Source organism: Gobius niger, assembly GCF_951799975.1.
Source record: "Gobius niger genome assembly, chromosome: 1".
NCBI classification, from domain to species: Eukaryota; Metazoa; Chordata; class Actinopteri; order Gobiiformes; family Gobiidae; genus Gobius; species Gobius niger.
Window position 1 is genome coordinate 34790640 of NC_136852.1, and position 26371 is coordinate 34817010.

The window sequence follows — 26371 nt, forward strand, 5'->3', positions numbered from 1 at the left end:
GAAACGCTCGTGAGCCTGGAGCGTTAGCTGCTTCTGTGAAGTGGTGCTGCAGTGGAGGATTGAAAGGAGAGGGGACCATCTGGACATCTCCATTCCCCAACTCTTGTGCTCAGCAATATGAAAAGCCCTGGCAACTGAAGCTGCACCGTGTTTAATTCATTCGCAAAATTGATTTATTTCACAAATGTTACATTTTGCAAATACATATTTTGTAAATTTTCCTCATTGGTGTCTGGTCTTTTTGTAGTGCTGTTTAACTTTGTATTTATGGTAATACATCAATGTTCAGCTTGTTTTAAGAGCCGTAATGCAGTGATTTCGAACCTGATGAACGCCCACAACCAGCTTTATTTAGCTCCATGAATACAAATAAATCATATTCTATGTTAAGCATTGTCATAATAAAAGGCATAGATATCTGACAAACATGAATAACTCCGTTTTAGCACCATAGTGACACAGCGGACAATTACTCTTCAAACATGTGACACAGGTCATGTTTCTCCTGATCAGAGGTTCAAATCCATGCTCTTGCAGGTGGACTGTTGTGTCCTTAGGCAAGACACTTCACCCACCGTGCCTCCAGTTTCTGCGTACATCGTGTCTGGAGGGGAGTGGTTCTTGAGTAAAAGCACTGTACAAGTTGAGACCATTTACCAAACAAACAAAATAATTGAGCTACGATGGTTTGACCTCAGCTCCTGAAGCTTTACAAACCGGTTACTACACAACTACACAACTGCACTACAGGTTACAACCCAACCACACGCCTAAAATGATGCAAAAATGTATAGTCCACTGTTTGTAATATAAAAGTATAAAAGAATAAAAGCATGCGGATAAAACTGCTCCCACAGCTGTGCAGAGTTGTCAGCCCTGCGAGGAGCGCCCACCCCGACCACCCCGTGCGGAGTGCCTCTTCTCACTATTGTGCATTGTGGAGTTAGCTGCATCTGACAATGTCCTACGGAGGTCAATCTGAGAAACTCTTATGCGTGGTTCGATCTGCTCAGTCAGATGACGGGTCACATGGCTGATCAGCTCATTGGCGATAGGGGGTGTGACATGTCAGGGGGCCCAGGGAGGAAGAGCTCTGCCATGAGCGCTGCAACACAAACAACTGAGGTTAGTGAGGGCAGGTGCACAGGTGGTCCTCAGAGTCTGATGGACTTACCTGTCCCACTGCGCTCACACTGGACTCCCCCGAGGACAGGGTCTTTGTCTGTGAGCAGCTGGCTCCAGACACCGCCGGGCAGCACCTCGTCTGGTTGACTATCCTCTTCCAGACAGCCCTGAGGACAATCACTCATCAGAATTTAGAAAAATGAAGTTGTGTAAAGCTCTGCAGTGGAGCAGGGCCTCACCAGTAAGATGTGGCTCCGCAGCAGCTTCTCTTCCATCGTCTGAGGGCCCTTCAGCCTTTTGTCAGGGGGCTGCTCTGCCTCCAAGCTCAGGGCCCTGAAAAACCACTGCGTTACACAAGGCTTCACTGGCCAGCGAGGACAGAAACTCAGGTGGTGCATACCGTTTTCTACGTTCATGGGCAAGGCCAGGGGGACACGGGAGCTCGCTCTCCTCCGGGACAGTCAGGACACACAGCTGGAAGTCATCGTCCATAGAGATGTATGGAGCCAACGTGTCCAGGTCCATGTCATCCATGTGCTGCAGAGAGAGACAGTCAGTGCCTCCGTCTGTAACATGTCGCCCCTCACCAAGTGGACAAAAAAGTGTTGGATAGATTTCCACGCTATGCAAATGCCGTCGGCGTCGCCGCTCTGGCCGCCCGTATCTTAAGTTAAAGGGACTATACGGAGTTTAAAAATGTTTAAATTATGTTTTCTCCTCCCCTGCACTCCTCCCGAAGTGCCGCCATGCACAAGCTTAATATCGAACCTGCAGTTACGCATAAGACCCGAGGTGGCAGTAGTGAGTATAAAATGACCTTTAGGTTAAGCTATGTTATACTTTATTCATCTCTGTAGAGAGTGCCACTCTCCTGGGTATTTCCGGTGGCATCTTTCTGGTCGCCAGGCAGCATAGCGACTGAATAGAAGCTCGCAGCTCCATTCAGTTCCGCCGCTGTTGGCGTGAGCGCAGCCTGACACCGTGTGCTCCGTGCAGTTACACATACTCACCAGTAGAGTCTGCTCTGGGCCCTGCTCTGCCTCAGGCCACAAGGCAAAGAAGCGCTCGACTCCACTGGTGTCCAGCACATCCCCCTGGCTCTGAAAAGACACAGGGTTAGACCTGGTGTGGGGACAGGGGAGCGGGATAGAGATTGCAGGTGCAGTGTGTGGGGATGGGGGAGCGGGATAGAGATGGCAGGTGCAGTGTGTGGGGATGGGGGAGCGGGATAGAGATTGCAGGTGTAGTGTGTGGGGATGGGGGAGCGGGATAGAGATTGCAGGTGTAGTGTGTGGGGATGGGGGAGCGGGATAGAGATTGCAGGTGTAGTGTGTGGGGACAGGGGAGCGGGATAGAGATAGCAGGTGCAGTGTGTGGGGATGGGGGAGCGGGATAGAGATTGCAGGTGTAGTGTGTGGGGACAGGGGAGCGGGATAGAGATAGCAGGTGCAGTGTGTGGGGACAGGGGAGCGGGATAGAGATAGCAGGTGCAGTGGGTGGGGACGGGGGAGCGGGATAGAGATTGCAGGTGCAGTGTGTGGGGATCCCTCTACTTGCCGGCTCGGGGGAGTGTTCAGGCGAGCAGGATGGCGGGGGGGTGTTGAAGATGGGGGACAGTAGCTGCCGCAGGGCAGGGCTGCACAGGTCTTGGAGGTGTTTGGCGTCGCAGTCTGGTTTTGTTTTGGCAAATGACAGTTTGGTGAACCCTGTGGAGTCACATTTAAAATAAGTATACTCGAAGGCTCAAAATCTCCCCCACTGCTTTGAGCCTCAAACTACAGGGAATTTTAAGAATGCTACAGAATTTGCCTCGTGGGAATACATTGTTGAACTGAGCTTAAAGGAATAGGCCACCGTTTTTACATACTGAGATATGTTCTTACCTAACCTTAGACGAGTTAATATATCCCCGTCTGGTCTTTGTCCGTGCGCTCTGTCACGCAAACGGAGCACATACGCAGCCTCTCCCACATGTCATATAGCTCCAAAAAAGCTCACGATAGAAGCTACCAAGCTCTTCCACGTGTTCCCTATTTAAATAAAGTTACGTGAAGTGTTTTCAAGTATATTTACACAGAAATGTAACATGGCGATTTTATAAGCAGATAAAAAGGGGCACTATATTGTGAGGCGTAATGATACGAGGAGCACAGCGTCCGCGCAGTAACTCCTAAAGTCTTCCCCGCTCACTTCCGTCAGTAGAAGCTGCGTGACTTGTAGAGCTGCAGAGAACAGTTGAAGAAGCGTGGATAACTTGTGAACGATGCCTTTTACGTGCATCGTGCCGGGCTGTGAAAACAAGCAGAAAGTATATAGTGTAGTAATGTTTCACAGATTTCCAACTCACCCCGGACGACGACACAGGACTCAGGACCTCGACCATGAGGTAGGAATGTGCAGCACTTTCCCAAAATATATTTCCTGCTTGTTGTAAAAGGCTCTGTACAAGTCACGCAGCTTCTATTGACGGAAGTGAGCGGGGGAAGTCTTTAGGAGTTACTGCGTGGACGCTGTGCTCCTGTATCATTACGCCTCACAATATAGTCCCCCTTTTTATCTGCTTATAAAATCGACATGCTACATTTCTGTGTAAGTATACTTCGCATGAAAACACTTCATGTAACTTTATTTAAATAGGGAACACGTGGAAGAGCTTGGTAGCTTCTATCGTGAGCTTTTTTGGAGCTATATGACATGTGGGAGAGGCTGCGTATGTGTGAGCGCACGGACAAAGACCAGACGGGTATATATGAACGTCTAAGGTTAGGTAAGAACATATCTCAGTATGTAAAAACGGTAGCCTATTCCTTTAAACCAAAGCAAAAGACCAAACTTAAAAACATCACAAAAGTATAATTGCACGATCTCACCCATACCATCTGGAAATGCCTGATTTCATCAGATCTCAAAACCAAGCGGGACTGTTTAGCATTATGAAGAAATGCTCAGAGCAGCATTGTTGTTATTTTTATTGAGACTTACTTCAGCCAATCATTCTCAAATTATTAACTTCAGAATCCAATCATGACAATGGTCAATCATGACAATGGTCAGTAGTCAAACAGGAGGTCAATGTGGCCGTCTTACCTTGGCAGGGGGCAGGGCTGGTGCTGCGGAGGTCTGTTGGAGACTTGGTGATAGCCTCTGAGGGGGCCTTTGCGCCTTTGGGGGCTTGGGATAGGGGCTCCCCTTTCAAGTCTCCACAGCGCGTCTGCTCCACTGAGAACACCATGTGGGCCTGCTCGAGGGAGCTGCAAACCCACACAACAGCCAGCTTAGAGGTCAAAGCAGTACAGCCCTACGTGGTTACACTGTCCATCACCACATTCTCTCTACAGCAGTTTGCATTAGCCATCAAACATCGCAAATGATGTAGAAACTTATACTTTTGCATTGACTGCTCTCACTATCCCATTGATGGGGAGGGGTTACGTCTGATGTTCCTGGTACCCATGTTCCCCTGCTGCAGACTAGAGTAACATTAAGCTTAAGGTAACTTTCTTGGATGGGCCAAACGCAGAGGACAAATTTCCCATCGATACCGCTGGGGTAACCCGTAACGGCGGGTTCACACCAAACGCGGTGTGAAAATATATGGTGGACGAGCCTTGGGGAGCGTCGAGACACCGCAGTTCGTGAGAGCAGCGGAGAAGATCTGTGGAGCCCCTCTCCCCTCTACTACGGACATGTACTCGACCTGTCTCACCCGCAAAGGGGACCCTACACACCCGTCACACAGTCTCTTCAAGGTTATGCCTTCAGGGAGGAGACTGCGAAATCTACGGGTCAGTTCCAGTCGACAGAAGAACAGTTTCATACACAAGGCCATCGGGAAGCTGAACTCCCTGTCCTCCCTCCCACCGCTCCACAATCAAGGATGAGAGAAATATAATTTCAAACCATTCACATGGTTTCACAAATAAAAAATCTTGAATCCTGAATCGAATATAGTTAAAGATCCACAGGACATGGCAGTAGCAAAGAGGGAGTAGCAGTTTTTTTTGAGCCAAGCACAAGTGCTCCTTCCAAGATGCAGCTACGCTTCAGAACACAACTTTGAGTTGATGTGCGGACAGAGCGTCTGACACATTTCCGTACATGTACATCCGGCTCTGACCTCAGTGGCCGCGTAACATCGGTTGAATTTCAACCTACCATTCAGCGAGTGGGGGAGGCGGGGCTTGTAGGTGACGTCAAACATTTGCGCCAGATTTGCTGGTTGTAGTTTGGCAATGGCGGCGGATACAAAATAAAGGAAGCTCTTCAATCCGTTCTGGCTCGGCTCCAAATATCCAGAAATTGAAACTGAAGTCTTGTGCAGGAACGCGCAAGGCAAGAGTTATGATAGCTGCTTTTCTCAGGCGCATTACATCACGACCAAACGCTAGCGATTGGGTAAAATAAGATCCAATTATTTCAAACTTTAAAAAGGAGTTCACCCCTCCCACCTGAAAACAGAGCTCAATTGTGAAAATCCAGACCCTCTGTACGAAATTAGTACGAGGTTATGGTGAGACCAGGCTAATGTTGTCCATACCCTGAGGCAGCACCAGACTTCACCGTGAGGAGAGGGTTTTGATATTGGTGTGCTGTTCCATTTTCCTCCACACATCACGTTGTGTGTTCCACTAAAAAAATTCATCAATGGGTCCATCAGTCCTCTGAATATTTTGCCAGTAGTGCTGTGGAGCATCCAAGTACTCTTTCGCAATCCAAAGTTGAATATGTTGGGAGGAACACACAACGTCATGTGTGGAGGAAAAATGGATCAGCACCGACATCAAAACCCTCTGCCCACTTTGAAGCCGGCCGTCACCTCAGGTCAACCAATAACCTCGCCGAGTCACATGTGGCAGGTGTGTTCTCTTGCTCCTCGCACAAACTCTGAGAACAGTCTGACGAACAACTTTTTCGTCTTGTCTCATTGACGTAAACTCATGACGTCTCGTCAGGTTTTAGCCCCCAAAGAGCTTTTTAGCTCGTCATCGATTAGTTATTGTCATTAAAAAAGGGGGCGTCAATGAAATAATATCGTTATCATTTTCCTTGACCAAAGCAACACTGGGCTGAATACAATGAACACGCGTACTGTGGGAGTGAGTGGCGACAACCAGGATTTCATGATCTGCCCCAACCTGACACCTGATCAAAGGAGTATTTTGTGACCCGGACTCGGGTAGTTTGCATTGATAGGCGGGTAAACACGCAACTTGCGCATCAAACACACAGAAAGGCACCGTCCAGGTGGGAATCGAACCCAGGACTGTCTTGCTGTGAAGCACTACTGCGTGCTGTAGTCAGTGGGTGGGGAACGGCAAAACATCTGGAATCTACTGAACCTAGCTGGGGGAACAAGTCCTGTTCTCCTGTCCAAAGGAAAGGGGGGCCATGGGTACAGTGTTCGATATGCTAATATCTCTGAGGACTGCATTGTAGCAGCAGGCAAATAAAGCTAAGCACTTGTAGCATTTCTATGGGTCAAACCCGAGTGTCCTCAGAGGTGAGAGGTGATGTGTGGATGAGCAAACCTGAGGATGAAGTTGAGGCACACAATGGCGTCAGGCTGACCGTTGCGGCTGTACAGCACCGTGGCCTGGGTCTTGACCCAAACAAATCCCCCGCGGTTTGCCAGGAAGCGGTACGGCCTGGTGCTAACCTGGCCTTTGGACAACACTGAGGGGAGCAGTCACAGGGGTCACACGAATGAACTCACACATCTGAACTCTGACAGGTGCTGTAGGCTGTACTTACATGTGAGCAGGCAGCTGTTGATGTGGTCAGAATCCAGTGCGTGGTGGAAGTGGTATGCTGAATGGCCAATCAGATGATCCGACTCATATCCCAGCACCTCCAGCACCCTGATGACAGAGTCAGTGGTTTAATGTGCCGTGGGCTGAGGGTGCTGTGGTTTATGTTTGCAGTGGTCAGTGTGTTTGACCACAGCACACATTAACCTCCAGAGTGTTCCGTGGTTATTGTGTGCCATGGTCAGAGTGTTCCGTGGTTATTGTGTGCCATGGTCAGAGTGTTCCGTGGTTATTGTGTGCCATGGTCAGTGTGTTCCGTGGTTATTGTGTGCCATGGTCAGAGTGTTCCGTGGTTATTGTGTGCCATGGTCAGAGTGTTCCGTGGTTATTGTGTGCCATGGTCAGAGTGTGCAGTGGTTATTGTGTGCCATGGTCAGAGTGTTCCGTGGTTATTGTGTGCCATGGTCAGAGTGTTCCGTGGTTATTGTGTGCCATGGTCAGTGTGTTCCGTGGTTATTGTGTGCCATGGTCAGTGTGTTCCGTGGTTATTGTGTGCCATGGTCAGAGTGTTCCGTGGTTATTGTGTGCCATGGTCAGAGTGTTCCGTGGTTATTGTGTGCCATGGTCAGTGTGTTCCGTGGTTATTGTGTGCCATGGTCAGTGTGTTCCGTGGTTATTGTGTGCCATGGTCAGAGTGTTCCGTGGTTATTGTGTGCCATGGTCAGTGTGTTCCGTGGTTATTGTGTGCCATGGTCAGTGTGTTCCGTGGTTATTGTGTGCCATGGTCAGTGTGTTCCGTGGTTATTGTGTGCCATGGTCAGAGTGTTCCGTGGTTATTGTGTGCCATGGTCAGTGTGTTCCGTGGTTATTGTGTGCCATGGTCAGTGTGTTCTGTGGTTATTGTGTGCCATGGTCAGAGTGTTCCGTGGTTATTGTGTGCCATGGTCAGAGTGTTCCGTGGTTATTTTATTGTGTGCCATGGTCAGAGTGTTCCGTGGTTATTGTGTGCCATGGTCAGTGTGTTCCGTGGTTATTGTGTGCCATGGTCAGAGTGTTCCGTGGTTATTGTGTGCCATGGTCAGTGTGTTCCGTGGTTATTGTGTGCCATGGTCAGTGTGTTCCGTGGTTACTGTGTGCCATGGTCAGAGTGTTCCGTGGTTATTGTGTGCCATGGTCAGAGTGTTCCGTGGTTATTGTGTGCCATGGTCAGTGTGTTCCGTGGTTATTGTGTGCCATGGTCAGTGTGTTCCGTGGTTATTGTGTGCCATGGTCAGAGTGTTCCGTGGTTATAGTGTGCCATGGTCAGTGTGTTCCGTGGTTATTGTGTGCCATGGTCAGAGTGTTCCGTGGTTATTGTGTGCCATGGTCAGTGTGTTCCGTGGTTATTGTGTGCCATGGTCAGAGTGTTCCGTGGTTATTGTGTGCCATGGTCAGAGTGTTCCGTGGTTATTGTGTGCCATGGTCAGAGTGTGCAGTGGTTATTGTGTGCCATGGTCAGAGTGCTCCGTGGTTATTGTGTGCCATGGTCAGAGTGTGCAGTGGTTATTGTGTGCCATGGTCAGTGTGTTCGCTGGTTAAGCATGAGAAAGGCGCCACCTCACCTGCCCTCACAGTGGGTAAAGCGCAGATCCATGCTGTGGCGGGTGAGGAGGGTGGCGGAATCGAGAGGAAACTCCACACTGGACGGGTGAGGAATGGGCTCACACAGCATGCTTAGGACTCTGCTGTCCCCTAGTGGACGCATGTGTCCGGTGCAATGCAGGACCTAGAAGTCAGCAGCAGTTAAGACACAAGTCTGAAAAACATCTGTTTCTCAATCTATGTACTTGTGCAGACTTGTGGACTCGTGGACATCACGCGCGGCCAGAGTTTTGTTTTATTAAGGCAGGCTTTATATGGGAACTTCAAAAACAGTTTCATACTTTAAAGTTCAAAATAATATTTGACTTTTTTTTTTTTTTAATAATTGTTTTAGTTGGCACACTTTTAATTTTTATTTTTTTTATTACTTTACACATACTGGCTTTTCATGTATAATTGTGTAAATAATGTAGCCTGGCTAACGCCAGACTAAAATCACAAGTGATATTTAGTCTGGGGACCACCAATTCATTTCCTCGTAGGAGAGGTGTGGTTTACGGGGCGCTACGAATGTCTATCATGCGTCTGCACGTAGCCACAGCCAATCGTATCATCGTATCCGATGACGTATGACGTACCCGCTGTAAACTTTCGAGCTAAACTATTTAGAACAAGGTCTAAAGCTCGATCGAAAAATAGCGTTGCATCTGCTGTTGTCAAGTTTGAGCCGTAAATAAACTTTTTTTTTTTTATCCGTAAATAAACTACAAGCTTCCGTATATCGAACAGCTCGTCATCATCCTGACGGCCCTCCTCGTTCTGTGATTGGTTCCCAAATCCACGCGAAATTTTGGCCATGGTCCCCAGGCTGCTGTGCAATTCAAAATGATTCGAGCGCACACAGCAGCATGGCGTTAGCCAGGTTATAAATAATGTGAAATTGACTAAAATGTAAAATTTTGTATTTTTGTTTCCTGCAAAAGTTCGCCTGCAGTGTCTCACCCTTTTAATATATGAGGTTATTTAATTTTATTAAAGCTCACAGCCCCATAGTCATGAGCAACTTCCTGTGATGTCATCGAGGTCGTTCCAAACACCGAAACAGTCGAGTCCACACTCGTGAACTCCTCAAGTCCGTGCTCCGAGTCTGCACCCGCAAGTCCGTTCAGAGACTGCATACTTAGAATTGAGAAACAAACATCTCACTGTACTGTGAAGCCTGACCTTCCAGGTGGCCGACTTGAGGTTGACGGTGCGCCCCCTGCTGGTCAGAGTGTTCTTCATGCGCAGGAAGAGACTCCTCTCAGTGGATTGTTTGCTTCCGTTTTTCTTCTGCACACCTGACCACAGTGGACACCAGAGAATAGAAAGATATATTGGTTAGATTAGAAAGAAATAGGTGGCTTAGTGGTTAGCGCTCTTGCCTCACAGCAAGAACATCCGGTGACTTACTGTGTGGAGTTTACATGTTTTTTTCTTTTACATGCTACAACACCTGCAGTGGCGCTTATGGCCTCTAGGGGCATTTGTTACTTAGTTCTACTTGAAAGTTCATTTGTTACAGAACAGTATAAAGGCTCTCACGTGCACATAACCTGATCCTACAGGCCGTGACTCATCATGTGGATGTCACCAAATACCCTTTTAAATGTACTGTACAGACAGAGTGAGGGTACTGACCAGAGCGGGCTGTCAGCAGGTCTCGCATCTCCTCCTGGTCACAGGGATGGACAAACTCATACAGGCTCTGCCCCAGAAGCTCCAGCTGAGGGCCACACGGGACAGTTTCAAAATCAATGCACATTTTAAAATGAGCAGGGACATTAACATTTGCGAGAAGACTAAAAATTGCTCAACAAATAGAAGAATCCAATTCATTTCAGAACATGTATGTAGGTCTAAATGCACACGCGTGCAGGTTTTACAGACGGCACAGGAGCCCCTGTAATTACCTGCATAAAGAAATATGGGCTTTGCCATTTGCCAATTGCGAACCACTGTGCAGCCCTCGTCCACACAAAGTTGCTCACTGCGGGGCAGTACCTGTGGGATTCCGATGTGGGAGCTCACATTCTCGCCCAGGTAGATGATGTCTCCTTCCTCACTAAGCACCATGATGAAACCTGCCAGGACCTGAGGGTAGAACTGGTCCATAGAGTCCTCCAGACTGTCTTCCCCATCTGCACCTGCAACACCAGAGCAGTCAGGACAGGACCAGGGGCCGCTCTGACAGGGCCAGGGGCCACTCGGATCAACGGTGGACAACGCATCATGTGTGACCTTCCAGCGAATTTTCTCAGTTTTACAATTTTTTTCATTTTTCCTATTAAAAAACAAACAGATCTAGCTGATTCGTGGACATACACGTAAAACAGAGATGATTCTAGAATCTAGATGACCTCAGCTTGGACAAAAAATCAAAAGCTTTCCTCACAAAAATCTAAACTAAGTGCTGTGTCTGTGTATTGAGTATGTTTTGATGAGTCTCTTCTCCTGTTCGTGTGGTGATGTGGTCAGCAGTTCTCACCAGCAGGCAGCAGGTGGCGCAGTCGCAGGTAGCTCAGGGTGACTCTCATGATTGCAGCCTTGTCCAGGTGTGTGGAGACGCGGCGGGCCAGGGGCAACGCGTGCGCTAACTCGTAGAACACCTCCGTCTCCTTGCCCCGCCTACACCGGGCCGCGTCTCGCGAGCGCAACTTCCTCTGATCGGAACTGTTCCTGAACAGAGCAAAAAAACATCACTACAAACCAAAGTGAAAAAGGAAGGAAGACAGAGGCCATAGCAACATTGCAGCCAACTAGAAGAGCAGAACTAGACCGGGGGGCCCAAATATACCCCAAGCACCCTTGAACATTTTCCACATTCCATCAGTGTGTAGTACAATTGAACTCATAAACAAAGACAGAAGTTAATAAGATTATTTTCAGTCAATTCCATTTATTTCCACAGAAACCCTATGCACATGAAGATAATACTGTTTATTATTATGTAAGTTATGTCCTGATGCGCCTAAATGAAAATACTTAGCCGCACCAACAAATGTTTACATTTACAATATACTTGGTCATTCCATTTCTATATGTAAAATCAGGCATAGCTCCTTTAAGGATAGTGGGCGGGGCCTAATCTTAATACATCTCTGATTGGATGCTGAATGTCCACTCTGCCAACCAGCCTACAAAAGAAGGCGCTTCCAGGGTCATCAAGAGGGTCATCTGAGGACGCGCAGCTGGCGGAGCAGCGCCTCCTGCTGGTTGTTGTAACACATCGCAGCATGACTTCGTTTACGGACGAACAACGAGGATAAATAAACAGCAGGGAATTGAATGCGATGAACGTGAATTCTTCCACGGTGTCAGACGAGCACAGAAACAAATGAAATGAAGCTGTTCTTTGGGTTTCTGTCAGAAGGGGCGGAGTTTATGTGAGGACACTGCTCTTCTCACAAACACTTAGTAAAACCATAGACTGTCGAAAAAACCAAAGACAATGAATCTGAACCTTATGATCTACTTCAGCCAGTGATGCTGAACTCCGGAACAAATACCTGGATAAGTCGGACAGTTAGTTACAGCCTCATGGTTAACGCTCGAACCAAACTGTAGGACCAAACTACTGGCTACTACTTCGTGACCTCTTTACCTTCTGACCTAACAAAGCCAGGCTGCAGATAGGCTCTGTACTGCCACGTGCAGCCTGTTCTCTGGTTGCGATGTTTCAGTTCTTAAGCACGAACGGTGCTCCACAGCCCTGCAGGCCCTGAAGACCCCTGGACCCCCTCCCCCCCTGAACGCCACGGGACACTGTCTCCAGGCTCACGGGTCTCCCCTGTCCCTGTCCCGCTCACGCTCACGCTCGACAGAATGGAGGTTTATCACATGTTCAAACCTGCCCAGGACAGAACCATGTCCGTCCAGTAGACCCGGCGGGACATCGTTCACACTTACTACTGTGTTACTAAATAAACTCCAGCAGCTCTGCGCACGAGCGCGCTGCAGAGTCAATGCACACACACGGCGACGTACCGTTTGGCCCCTCCGGGGGCCCCTGGCGGCTCCATGTCTCTGAATCTCAGTGGTCCAAGCTCAGTGCGGTTCACCGTTCACGCTTCTCGATCTGGTTCTGTGCGAGTTGTTTACAGCTTAAGCCCGCCCCTTTCGTGACGAGGACACTCCGGCTTCCGGTTTTAGCTCTAAACCTTCCACTCGGGAACAGCCTTATGCGCTTTGGAATACACTAAAAGCGATACTTTTGGTTACACGGATGTCACCCCCCCCCCACTACGTCACACACACACACACACACACACACAACACTATCCAGAACCACGCACACACACGTCCAAGGTAGAATCTTGAATCAGAGTTTACTTTGACACAGCACTTGATGTTTTCACGCACTTCCTGCGTCACGTGATCGTCCGGCGCCTCCATGGAAGAGTCCTCGTGCAGCACGTCCACAATGTTTTTGTTTTCCTCTTTGGAACAAGGCTGTGATCACGGTGTTCTGGTACACAGTGGCCCTGAGCGTGTGGGCATGAAACAGTCTTTAGGAAGTACATAGTAGGCTCTCCAGCAGGCAATGTGGGACCAGTGGTTCTCAACCTTTAGAACAGCCCCATTATAACAGGTAGAGGGATTCGTGACCCCCCGCCCGGGTCACACCGTGAGAAAATTCTCAAAAACCAAAGAAAAAAAACAAATGGTTGAAATAAAATTCATCAAACTACGAACAAATAATGACAGTCTGGTAAAACAGCAAACACATGCTACAATTACACATTAGATTATATGTTAAAGAAAATATGTGTATTTTATCTAAATGATTTGGCGACCCCCCCCCTTTTTGTTTCCCGACCCCCAGGTTGAGAACCACTGTTCTAGACACTTGAAAAAGAAAAATATGTGCAAACTCCACAAACCCCATGCTATTTGGGTCTACTCTGTAACCTGATCACCTTTAGCCCCTTTAGCCCCCGGCCTAAAACAGGCCTGAGGGTGAAAATCCATCAAATAAACCACGTGAAATAGAAACATAACATTCAGACTAGTGTTAAACATTATTTAGTCTAATGGTGCACACTTGTGTTTTGGTGGTGAGGGCCAGGTCTCCAAGGCAACCCTGGGGGCCGGTCCGCACTCCTGCTTTGTAGTCAACAAGCACACAATGTGGAGCTCACTTACGACTGCATGGCCATTTCACTTCTCATTATTTGGACATACAACCACCATTTATCTGACCAACATTAAGTGCATTATTTGAATGTTGTCTCCAATATTAGAAGTCAGTAATTTGACCCAGTTCATATGTGCTGAGACAAGACGTTGAGCTTCGTGACAGTTTTTGTTTCATGTGGAGAGACATATTGAAGGTGCATTATATCACTTTTAATGTTAAAGCAGTACTAAGTAACTCTTCCCCCTAGAGGCCGTAAGCGCAACTGCAGGTGGAGTAGCAAGTTACGATTTTTTTAACTTATTAATTGTCTTGGAGAGTAAATACTACGCTGACAGGAAAGGCGAAGGGAGAGAGGGTTACTGTGCATCCAATTATACAATGGAAATATTTTTTTTCACTCGACCTTGGCTGTAAATACTGTTTAAAGTGACGTTAGCCCGCAGTTAGCTTTGCCCGTTAGCATGTTAGCTTCTTCTTCGTGATTCCATTAGTGTGTATTGCTTTCTCCGGACCTGTGGCAGTCAAGTTGCAAACATGGTTTTCTGGCCAGAGACACCAGGGAGAGATGAAAGACCCTCCAATCATCCCATAAACACTTGTATTACCCCCACAGGGACCACGAAAAGGATTTATTAAGGTAAACACGTTACTTAGTACTGCTTTAAGTATCTGACCCCTCTGTAACCCAGCAGCTCTATGACGCTCCAGGACTAATGGTTCTTAGGGTTTCTGGTAGGTTTTCTGGATGGAATGTATGTGTAACCATGAAGACGGTTCCACCATGCAAACCACCCACACAGCCGCTAGGACATTGAAAGGTCAAATGCACATTGATATATATATATTTTTTTCATAAATAGTTACATAATGCACCTTTAACCATATACCAAATTGAAAATTCAGCATTTGGACAGTTACTGTAGTTACCACTATAAAATGTTCAGTTACCCACCTTCTGAATTTTAAATCATAGGCTGTTTATCCAAAAGGTTGTTCATGTGACATCAGAACATTCTATAGAGCCTATAGGTTCAAACAGAGGCGGTAACTATCGTAATTGTCAACATTGTGAACATGGGACCTTCAGGAAATGACACCCAAGGATGAACCAGACTTGTGATTCCAAGGTCATGACATCGTCATCTGGGCTTTCCCAAATTGTTTAAAGGTATAGTAGACTTTGTAGGAAAAAAAAAAAAAAAAATCTAATTTATTCTAGCATATAGCAAATAGAAATATTTTTGAAAATTCTAATTGACCTAAGTAAAAGTTAATTCTGGTTTCATGTCAGACACTGAGAAAAAAAAGTGTATTTTTATATAGTGTATGTAAACATCTGGTTCCCACTGTATATTATTCTTATTAGGTGTAAAACCGTTTTTGGCCTTATCTGTTGTTATTTCAGCAGGAGATTCAGATAAAGTTGCGTTTTTGGCTGTTTGTCAATGGAACTGTCCACAGTTTGGACCAGAATACCTTATTATTGTATATGTGACACACACACACACACACACACACACACACACACACACACACACACACACACACACACACACACACACACACACACACACACACACACACACACACACACACACACACACACACACACACACACACACACACACACACACACACACACACACACACACACACACTCTCTTTCACTGTGGTTTTACTTGAACACATCATTGCCTACTCCAGAGTAATTTATTAAATTACTATTAATAATAATTCTTTGAAAGTGCATTGATTAGTTAGCTGCTCCTCTGTGGAAACATCTCTTGAGCTGCAGTGGTGGCAGGAGGGGAGAGTAGGGGTGCACTTTGATTATCTGAGAGTTTCTGCAGAAGTGTTCCAGAAATGATGACTATGCGCTGGATTGTGATTAGACACTGAAAATAACATGAAAATCAAAAGCAATCAAAAATGAGAATGCTGTTAGTGATCCGTTTTTTGAGAATGAATCCAGCCTCAGCCTTTTGTAACTGTAACTGGACTGAGATGGGTGACAGAAGAGTAAGTCTTCTGTGAGGTGCTCCTCCACCAGACCAGCAGTTCTATGTACAGTCCAGGGATCTGCATCATGTTCTCCAGTGTTTTCCCCTGCTTTCAGTCATTAAGACAATATTCCCAAACACAGTATGTCCTTTGTGTTCTATTTACAGTATAAATTACTCAACAGTTCAAAAATAAATAACATGTGTGGCTTCACAGTCTCTTTCTGCAGCAGAACGGACCCTACCACCCAGATCCTTCCCCGTCTCACACTGGAAACTCTCTGATCCGAACCATGACTCTGCCCACGTGAAAAACACGACAACAAACATAAAATGGGTGGGTGGATGTTGTATGGGTGGATGGTAACGGGTGGATGTTAATGGGTGGATGTTGCGTGGTAGGTTTGTGTGGGTGGATGTTAGCGGGTGGATGTTAGCGGGTGGATGTTAGCAGGTGGCTATTAGCGGGTGCATGTTAATGGGTGGATGTTGCGTGGTAGGTTTGTGTGGGTGGATGTTAGCGGGTGGATGTTAGCAGGTGAATGTTAGCAGGTGGATGTTAGCAGGTGGATGTTAGCGGGTGGATGTTAGCGGGTGGATGTTAGCGCATGCATGTTAGCGCATGCATGTTAGTGCGTGTATTAGCGGGTGTATGCTAGCAGGTGGATATTAGCGGGTGGATGTTAGCGGGTGGATGTTAGCAGGTGGATGTTAGCGGGTGGATATTAGCGGGTGGATGTTAGCAGGTGGATGTTAGCAGGTGGATGTTAGCAGGTGGATATTAGCGGATGGATGTTAGCAGGTGGATGTTAGCGGGTGGATGTTAGCGGGTGGATGTTAGCAGGTGGATATTAGCGGGTGGATGTTAGCGGGTGGATGTTAGCAGGTGGATATTAGCGGGTGGATGCTAGCAGGTGGATGTTAGCGGGTGGATGTTAGCAGGTGGATATTAGCGGGTGGATGTTAGCAGGTGGATATTAGCGGGTGGATATTAGCGGGTGGATGTTAGCGGGTGGATGTTAGCAGGTGGATATTAGCGGGTGGATGTTAGCAGGTGGATGTTAGCAGGTGGATGTTAGCGGGTGGATGTTAGCAGGTGGATATTAGCGGGTGGATGTTAGCAGGTGGATGTTAGCAGGTGGATGTTAGCAGGTGGATGTTAGCGGGTGGATGTTAGCAGGTGGATGTTAGCAGGTGGATGTTAGCGGGTGGATGTTAGCAGGTGGATGTTAGCGGGTGGATGTTAGCAGGTGGATATTAGCGGGTGGATGTTAGCAGGTGGATGTTAGCAGGTGGATGTTAGCGGGTGGATGTTAGCGGGTGGATGTTAGCAGGTGGATGTTAGCGGGTGGATATTAGCAGGTGGATGTTAGCGGGTGGATATTAGCAGGTGGATATTAGCGGGTGGATGTTAGCGGGTGGATATTAGCAGGTGGATATTAGCGGGTGGATGTTAGCGGGTGGATATTAGCGGGTGGATGTTAGCGCATGCATGTTAGTGCGTGTATTAGCGGGTGTATGCTAGCGGATAGGGTGGGATAGTTGGAGCTGATCAAAGAGTTTCCAACTGGGCCCTCAGTCCTTCAGTCCGTCGGGTCCAGACGCCTGCAGCTATACCACTGTCCCACTGGGAGAGCTGCCGTTTTGTGCCGTTAAATTCTGCAAACCAGGAACAAACAAAAAGGACAAATTATGATAAAGTGTTATTTTTGACAATGAAATAAAATTGCACATCATTTTTCCTGTCTGTTGTCCAACTCTCTAGCCTTTTACAGACACACACGTTCACACGGCTCCCACATGTTCATTTGAGAAGAGCTGCTTTTTTGCACATAAGTCTCCACGGTTCTTCCAACCAGAGGAGATACTACCCCAAATAAGTGCGGCTCGGGTGACTGTTTTGCCAGAAAAGGCTCACTAGATTGAGGAGGCTTGGTGAAAGTATCTGCATTTGCTCATTTTTGAAGGTGCACTGTGCACCATTGCATGTAAAAAAAAAGAAAAAAAAGAAAAAGTTGATATTAGCGCGTATGTGAGTGACCCAGTGGCTGTAGGGTGCTCCAGGATATATCATTTTTTAGGTTTTCACTGCTGACTGGATCGTATCCATGGTTCCAGATACATTCCATTCTATTACTTTTTTTTCTGTTTTACATAAAATGTTGCAGAGTGCACCTTTAAGTTAGCCATAAGTTGGCATCACCACGCTGTTAAAGCATCACTTGGAGCAAACGGAGGCCCACAGACGTGTGGACATGTGTGCACTACATGAGCAGGAGAGCCGTCTACACAAGTCACAGATAAACCGTGTGCACTGTTTGTTAAAGATGTACAGTAGCTGTTTTTATATGTGCTATATAAATAAAGTTGACATCAATATTGCTCGTCCTCTCCTCTCTGTCCCTCACTTGTCCCCTGCCCGTCCCCTCCCCATACATACCGTCTTGCCTGGCCGGGCCCATGTGCAGATCAGACCCTCCTGACAGGCCGTGATGATGCAGTCGTCCATGAAGACCAGCACAGTCAGCCTCTCATGGGCGATCTTCTTACACACCAGTGGCTCCAGCAGGGGTACCTCGTGCATGCGGGGGCACAGGGTGGTGCCCAGGACCTTAGCTGCATCCAGCCGATGGCTCCTGGGAGCCACGTTGATCTTGTCATTGCTCTTGCTGATGTTTCCCAGGCTGTGGTAGCGCTTGTGCTCCTTCTCCACACTGGACTTGTCGGACTTGCGCTCCTGTAGGGACAGTGTTGCAAAGCGCCCGATACTGAACGGAGTGGTGTTCCCAGCCCCACTTCCACTACCGACTCCACACCCACCGCCCTCAGAGCTGCCCTGACTCTTAGCATTAGCCACAGCGGGATGGGGCAGAGAGTTAGAGCGGGATAGAGAGCGTGGCAGTGGCAGTGTGGGGGGATTGGTGTTTGGAGGGTGGTGATGACCCTCCACACTACCAGCACCACCCCCAGTGGAGACGCTGTTGACCCCCCCACTGCCTGAGGTGGACAGCGACGGTCCGAAGGTGTTGGTGAAGGCGCGGGACAGGGGAAGGCGGGGGTACAGTATGTCGTCTGTAAGGTCCCACAGACAGAACTGAGTATCTTGGCCCACGGAGCCAAAGCGGTACGTGACAGCAGCTGACCCTCCCCCTTTGGAGCTGTGGCGGGACAGGTGTGACAGGGTGCTGCTTGTTCGGACGCGGCCAAAGTGCGTAGAGTTGTTGGGGGTCCCCTGATGGAGGTCCTCCTCGCTGCCACTGAGCTCCATAGGCTCTTCATCCTCCAGTGATGTTGTGAAGGGGTCGAAGGCCACAACGTTGACCCAGGACTTGTGCCCGTGACCCCGCGCCACCACACGGCTCTCGGCGAAGGACCAAACAGTTACCAGGTCGTCCTCGCCGCCTGTAGCCAAGTACTTTCCATCTGGGCTCCAGGACACACACAGCAGGCCCCCGAAGTAGCTCTTCATCACCCCCTGCAGCTCCATAGAGTCAAAGTGGAAGACACGCAGGCAGCCGTCCTGCCCCACACAGGCCACATGCACTCCATCAGGGGAGAAGGCGAACTCATTCAGCCCCCCCTCGCCCACAGCCCACCGGAGCAGGGGGTTTCGTGGAGTCTTTGTTTTGCAGGCGAACACGGCAAAGCCCTCCCCTTGCCTGAGCAGAGAGTACTGGGGTGGTGTAGTGCCACACGAGTGGTCCACATTGTAGAGGTAGAGGTGACCACTAGCGTGAGAAGCCAGGAACAGATTCTCCGACTTTGGAAGCCACTTCAGACAGGTCACCTTGGATTTGTCAATCAACCTCTGTAAAACAAGAAGGCACTGATCAGGGAAAGCGCAGGTCAAAACAACATGAGAGTGGGAGATACAGAATTATGTGTTGGCTCCAAAATTGGATGACTGAACCTCACGTCAGGAGTTCTGAGACATTAAAGGTATTACCCTGTTACCTGCCAGCTTAGGTTAGGGTTAGGTTTAGAGTTAACAATGATGCATATTCAAATCTCAAAGCGTATTGACTGTAGAGCTTACAGCCCATATGCCACTGGTACCTCATTTGAAAGCCAAGATCTATATGTTAGATCTGTGTGAGTGAAACACAACTTGTATCACAACGGCAAGTAACAGGTTAAATGAAGCTAATCACTTTTTGCACTAAAAGCTCCGGCTTTAAACACTGTTATAATCATACTGTATCTCTCACAAAAGTAAATAATATCAATCAGTCAATCAAGTTTTATTTCTAAAGCTCATTACAACAACCAAAGTTGACCAAAGGGCTGTACACAATAAAGACACAATTTAAAAAAAGGTGTGTAAAATAACTATACTGTATATATAATAACCAAACTGTGTTCAAAACGGAAAACCCATTTGTAATTTCCAAACAAACCTGATTATGTTTGGCCCAAAAACAGGAATTGCAGACAAAAAGCTATGCACAATGTGAAAAAAAGAAGAGACGAGCACCAGTCTGGATCTCTGGACCTCTGGCAGTAAAGTCAGGTGGTCAGCCAAACACCTGGAGTGTCCGCACTCCTCTGTGACTGGCTCTGATAATATGCTCTGTGTATTTATGGAGACATTTTGTAATCACCCGCTATTAAATCTAAATCAGGATCTGCTTTGGAAACACGTTGCAAAGGTGAAACACTTTTTTATGTCGCCAAAATACTGCACTGTGCTGTATGAGACACAAGTACGGAACACAAGAACCAGGATCTAAAGACTCTGGTATTGACTTTTCAGAACAAAAATGGCATAAATCGCTTATTTATGTATTGGTTTTTCAAAACTATTCCACACATGGAATTATGTTTTAAACAAAAAAACTGCTTTTTCTCAGTGAGCTTCACAATGACAGGGACCTTATGTAGCTCAAGAATAAACAATATTAAACATATTTGGGTTTTTGTTTCCTACATAATATCATGTGTTCATTCATAGTTTAATGTTGTCTTAATGTATTAGTGTTAACAATAAAGAAAAGCCGTTTCCAAACTTTTGACCGGTGTTGTACTTCGAAGACACTTGTTAAATGTGAGCAGGACTTCCGGATGGAGAATATGTGGCCAAAACTCCACAGAATTAAACAGAAATGACTTTCCTCTTTGTGCTTTACTATTTGGACAGATTGTTCAGAATACAACATACATCAGGTAGACTTAGACTTGAGACTTTATGGGAAATTCTTTTTTACACACACAGTGCATGTTTGACAGTAGGACAGACAGAACTACACAGAAGTACACTTAGCAATGATCTTTGCTGCAGTGTTTGTTACCTTAGTGAGTTTGGTTTTTGACAGTTGACAGATTTAAAAAGCAGACGGAACAGGTTGAATAACGGATTGATTTAACCGCAGCAGCAGAGATGGGGTGACATAAAGTCCTTTTAGTTTCCGGATTATTGACAGCCTTGACTTGTTTTCTTAATGTCCGTGATGTGAGTGTATCGTCTATTGTTGGTCCAAGATATTTAAAGCTGTTCACTCTTTGTACTGTTTGGTCATTAATGACAGTGGGTGATTGTTGTGATGTAGAGTTGAGTATGAGTTCCTTTGTTTTATTGACGTTGAGGTGCAGATGATTATGTCACAATATGGTTATAGTCAAGGTCTATATTAGGGTTATTGTCTGAGAATAGACAGTCCCTCCAGGATTTTGCGATGTTGCGATCGCAACTATTAACGAAACATCAAGCAAACTCCGCGAAATCAGTGCGGAGTTGCAACTTTTCCAAAAACTATTCCAATAGTCCGCAATTTCCTTCGCAACTTTTCCTTAACTCCGCAACTTATGCGCAACTAAAGTGAGTTTCTGATCATTGAAATATATTTTACTTGTTCCATTTTTGCGTATATGCCCAGCACCTCCGCCTCAGACTGAAGGACTTAGGCTGCGTCTGAAACGAGCAGATTGCTAAGAGCTCTTACGCCAAACCGGATGTGCGTCAGCGTCCGTCATGACAAGATGCTTCCGAATTGGGCTGTCAGTTAGGAAGGAGTTAGGAAAAGGAGCCTTGATGCTAACTATCATAGCCACTTTAGCATAGGGACCTCTGATGCTAACTAACCGGTGATTAGGAGCTATGTGCCATCCCATAAGCCACTGCGCCAATCGACCACCCCCCTCGGCCCCACCCTGGAGTGATTCATGCGCAACCACTGTTGATTGACAGGAGCACATTTAATAATAAAAATAATAATGATAAAAAAACAAGATTCTGCACAAGCCAAACTTTATAAAAGTGATAAATCCATGTTGTTGTCCCCACAGCTCAGTCACATGTCAGTGTTAAAGAGGAAACTCAGGAAACGGATTAAATGCTTTTGTTTCATTTCGTAGAAACTTGAGCCACATGGATCATTTGCTACTGTAGCTTTATGAAACAGCTGTTGAAATAAAATAACACTAAAGGGAAACGTATGGATCATTTAGATATTTTTTTTCTCCTTAAATGTCTTTGTTTGGACACTATGTTTTTAATTATACAATTATCTAATAATAACAGATATTTCAAGTCTTTTATTATTCCCGAGTCTCTTTGATTAAAACGGATGTAAAATACAAAGAAAAGTTATTTTTAAATGTAAAAATATATTGTTTTAAGCAGAAAAAAATCACAACTTTTTATTGCAACTTTTGAAAAAATGGCCCGCAAAATCAGGCGTTTTACCCCGCAACAATCACAAAACATGCCCGCGAAATCCTGGACCACCCTGGACCACCAGGGTGGTGTGAGCAGCTACTTGGAAGCCTGGACTGCCCCCTCCTGGACACTGGTGGAACTTTGCCTTTTGACTCTAATGGTACCGTCTCATTTCCGATGTTTTCATCTGGACTCATTTACAGTATCTCACATAAGGATGTACAACACCAACATATACATACATGGGATGACACTGACGTAACTTCGGTACAATATACAGTAGTCTGTGTACTGCTACTATAACAGTGTGATTTTATTGTCCCATAAAAATCACCCTGTAATAGAAGCTGTACACACACTACTTTATACTGCAGCAAAGTGATACTTAGATATAGCCCGATCACAACAGAAGTTGCCTCACAGGGCTGCACCCAATATTAAAAGAAACAATTTAACGTTTGAGCAAATGCATCGATAGTTTTCCATTGACGACGCTCCCGCATAGTTCCATATGGCGCCATCTTGTGTGTCAAGGGTCTAATTGTTTGTGTTACGGATCATTGATAATATGGTGAAGAAATAGTGTGTTGTGTGGGGCTGATCCCGACACAACGAAGAGAAAACATCTCAATATCCCAAAAGTACGAGAGATTTAAACTATGGCCACCGACCGCTGGTCTCGGATGTCGGGTCTGACTTTACGGGGCAGCCTGTGCTTATTCCGCCCTGTTTCTGTGTTTGAGTCTCATGTCTTGCTGATGTACCCTGGTTTTGCCCGGGTCTGTCAGCTTTTATCTGACAGATAAATAAGAAAAAGTGGCGTCAAACAGATTTGACAACGGGGCTATCTGGTAGCATGAAATAAAGCAAGTCTACGATGAGCTCATAGACTTGTATTATTTCATGCTGCTGCCAAACGAAACCAGGTACAGTTAGCAGCTAGCAGAGAGAGGAGAGTCGGACAAATCCCGGAGGAAGCCCAGGCCGTCCCCGTAAAGTGAGACCCAGCGAGAGTGAGTCGGTCGGGGAGAGTGTGAGGAGAAGGCCGGGGAGGCGAGAGCGAGTCGGCCGCTGTTACTCTCTTGGTTCATCAGGAGGTAAACACAGCACAGATCGGCGCTGATACACGTTATAAATACAGCCTTTTCTCATGGTTTAAGCGCTCACATGACAACTGTTTGTTTGGTTCGATGGACGAATTTAAGTCCACGCTCAGGCCTACGTGTTTTACTGTTATGATTACCGTGCATGTGTACATCACAATGATAATGTTAGCCTACCCATCACATGGGTCATTGTGAGTGAAATAAAACACATTAGCGACTACAGAACGCCCGTATTAGACACAATTACTCATTAAATGTGCATGCGAGTCGTGCATAAACATTGTCGAACGCCACACAACATGGCGGCCGCTGCTGTGGATCGAGAAACGGAAAACCATCTATTGTCAAGACAAACATAATGGGCCAGATCTTGTGGTTCACAGCGCAGGCTGTAGAGAAGACGAGTGCGCAGACGGTGGCGCTCCTTGCAATCTTCAGTGTCATACCTGGCGCAAAAAGTGGGCAGGACAGGAGGGGGGAAAGACTCACATTGCGATGTTGTGGTGCCGCCCCCTCCCCATGCTTTCCCCAGACCTGCGGAAGGCGGTGGGTTGCGAGGGGGGGTTCTCCTGTAAATGCGTAACATGCATGATGCAGCGCGCAATGTTTAATAAAGATTAAAGAAATAAAAGTGTTCCTCCGCTGCTGCAGCCACTCCTGCAGATCCAATATGAGCTGGACACCGCTCGAATGCGCAAAGTTACGAAATGTACAGGATTTAATTGATCAGAAACTTGGCTAAGGAGGAGTTGCAGAGTTATGCAGCAGTTGCAAGAAAACTGTAGCGTATTGGAAAATTTGCATTTGCACAGCTGCAGGATTCTTGGAGCAGCTTTGAAAAAAAAAAAAGTTGCTATGTGTTATATGCGCTTCTTTCTTTTGGACTGAGCTGTGGCTACACAAGGAGCATCATCAGGAGGTAAAGACTGACACACGATGGAAATGTCTCCTTAAAACTCAGATTAGACGTGGTGTTGTGGCACTTGAAGGCGTGTGTGGTTTATTTATGGAAAACTGCTGTTGTTAACCTACAATCAAACAGACTTTGAAAGATGATTGAAAGATGCTGGTCGATATCAGCAACAACTTGTCTTTCCACCAGAGATTGCAGCCACCACCCTTAGGCCACACTTAAATCCCTGGTCCCTTTCGCTGAAGTCTGTATACATTGTAGAATGGGATAGAAGGGAAACTTCAGCAGAAGAGGCCTATGAGCGCAAGAAACTGCGCTACAAGGAGCTGGCAGCAGACGCACAACAGCGAGCATGGAGTGCAAAAGTCTATCCAGTTGAAGTGGAATGCAGAGGATTTGTGTCTTCTTCCATCATGAGGCTGCTGAAAGTCCTTGGCATCCATGGGCAAACTCTACGGCAGACAATAAGATCAGTCTCTGAAGCAGCCGAAAGAAGCAGTCAGTGGATATGGATCAAGCGGACGGACCCGTGCTGGGCTCAAAGAACAGCAACGTGATCTGCTAATTAACAGCCCCCCCCCAATCCCCCATTCCCCCACTTGTGAATCCAGGTAGCACCATTTAAACAACTTGACCATTCATGATTGGGCATGGGACACAAGCTCAGGCTTGATCACCCTGTAGCTGGCCACCTTTGATGAGGGGGGTGTATAGTGTACAGTAATACCCCATGATTCAAAGGCACACTACTGATGATGTGTCCAGAAATGTACATAATTCCCATATCAAATACAACGTATATCTCATGTGTGTACATTAGGGATAGAACGAAAAAACGATTTGAATCGATACACCGATTTGCGCACGAGAGATGCGAGTACATCAGCAGAGAAGCCACAGATCGATGCAGTTCAGAGCATAAACATAAGATGCATCGGATTTTACGCGCTCATATCGGTTTAATCTAGATACGTTACGGATGTAAAGCCCCTCGGGCCACTGCGCGCCTCATCTGCGTGCCTGCACATGATGCTCCTCCTACGAGGAGCGCGTGTCTTACCGGTAAACTCCAGGCTGAGAGCGGCAGAAGTTCAGAAACGCATCCGCAGTCTGGAGTCGGGTCGGCCTCTGCGCTGTGTGGAATGAAGGACGTCCCGTGTGCAGAACGCGATGAAAAGTTGCAGGAAGACAAACGCTGATAAATATTCCAAACATCGCCATGATCAGCCATCTTCGTTTGCCCAAGTCATTATGTCCACTTAGAGGCGTAAAGAGTCCAGAAAGAGTCCAGAAATCCACTTTACTGCATTAGGGCCAGGTGGAAGTACACGTGAGACTGGGAGCCCCGCCCATTAATTAGCATAACCATGTGAGCTTTTCTGTGTGTGCTATTAATGTGGAAATAATTCACACAATCGCCTTTTTAATTTAACAATACTGATCAGAGATTAATAATAATTGTCCCCCCAAAATTGTTGAAAAAACTAAAGAACAAACAATCTTTAGGTGGATAAACCCCTAGAATATATAGGATACAAAACCAAAAACAGTTTAAATATGCAGTCTACATAAAAAAAAATATGTAGTTAACTTTAAAGTTGTCTAATATCAATTAATGGCCTCAATAATTGTGAATATGTGTCAAATCTTAATTTACAGAGTTACAGATGTGTGGATCCAGATGCATCGTGGTCTTGGTGATGATTCGAATTGCATCGCAGCTCTGGTATGACCAAGTGAATCTTAAATGAATCGGATCGTGGCAGGTGTATCGAGATGCGAATCGGATCGGACAGTGGCCTAAGATTCCCATCCCTAGTGTACATATACAGTACCATCTATTGGCACAATGGACAGCATTAACATCACATCCCGTCTTTACTGATTCTATCTTATCTTGTCTTACCTTATCTTCTGTCTGGAGAATGAAGATGCACTGATCCTGATACCAACATTACCGGATAGGTAATACGAGACTTCCAATCCTCAGTGACTTTAGGTCATGTGTCGTCTGTGTAGGAAACTGGTTTGACTGATGGGTTCTGCTGTAAAGAACCTATCATCC

At 46.6% G+C, this 26371-nt stretch overlaps 2 protein-coding genes across 2 annotated transcripts in view; both read right to left on the bottom strand.

The window, feature by feature from the left end:
- Positions 1-942: 942 nt before the first annotated feature.
- Positions 943-12628, bottom strand: hif1al (hypoxia inducible factor 1 subunit alpha, like). Its single transcript, XM_079563672.1, has 15 exons — positions 12480-12628; positions 10981-11171; positions 10497-10639; positions 10134-10218; positions 9678-9793; positions 8474-8637; positions 6877-6983; positions 6654-6798; positions 4213-4376; positions 2683-2831; positions 2136-2225; positions 1526-1662; positions 1365-1458; positions 1175-1292; positions 943-1105 (listed from the first exon to the last, which is right to left on the bottom strand). Exons 1-15 carry the CDS (start codon positions 12512-12514, stop codon positions 1038-1040), a joined length of 1806 nt encoding a protein of 601 aa, XP_079419798.1. The 5' UTR covers positions 12515-12628; the 3' UTR covers positions 943-1037.
- Positions 12629-15323: 2695 nt separating this feature from the next.
- Positions 15324-26371, bottom strand: part of LOC306965285 (WD repeat-containing protein 20) — a 44549-nt gene continuing 33501 nt past the window's right edge. Inside the window, exons 3-5 of the mRNA XM_079559582.1 lie at positions 18073-19440; positions 17140-17291; positions 15324-15995 (exon numbers count right to left, since the gene is read on the bottom strand). Coding sequence (XP_079415708.1) covers positions 17244-17291; positions 18073-19440 — 1416 coding nt within the window. The 3' untranslated portion in view covers positions 15324-15995; positions 17140-17243. The remainder of the gene's footprint in view (positions 15996-17139; positions 17292-18072; positions 19441-26371) is intronic.

Excerpts from the sequence above, each read along its gene's own strand:
- hif1al (XM_079563672.1), bottom strand. The coding sequence starts at position 12,514 with ATGGAGCCGCCAGGGGCCCCCGGAGGGGCCAAACG. Across the intron at positions 10,219-10,496 it reads CCCACATCGGAATCCCACAG|CTGGAGCTTCTGGGGCAGAG; the intron begins GTACTGCCCCGC and ends TGTGGCCCTCAG. Across the intron at positions 2,226-2,682 it reads CTGAACACTCCCCCGAGCCG|AGCCAGGGGGATGTGCTGGA; the intron begins GCAAGTAGAGGG and ends GTGTCTTTTCAG.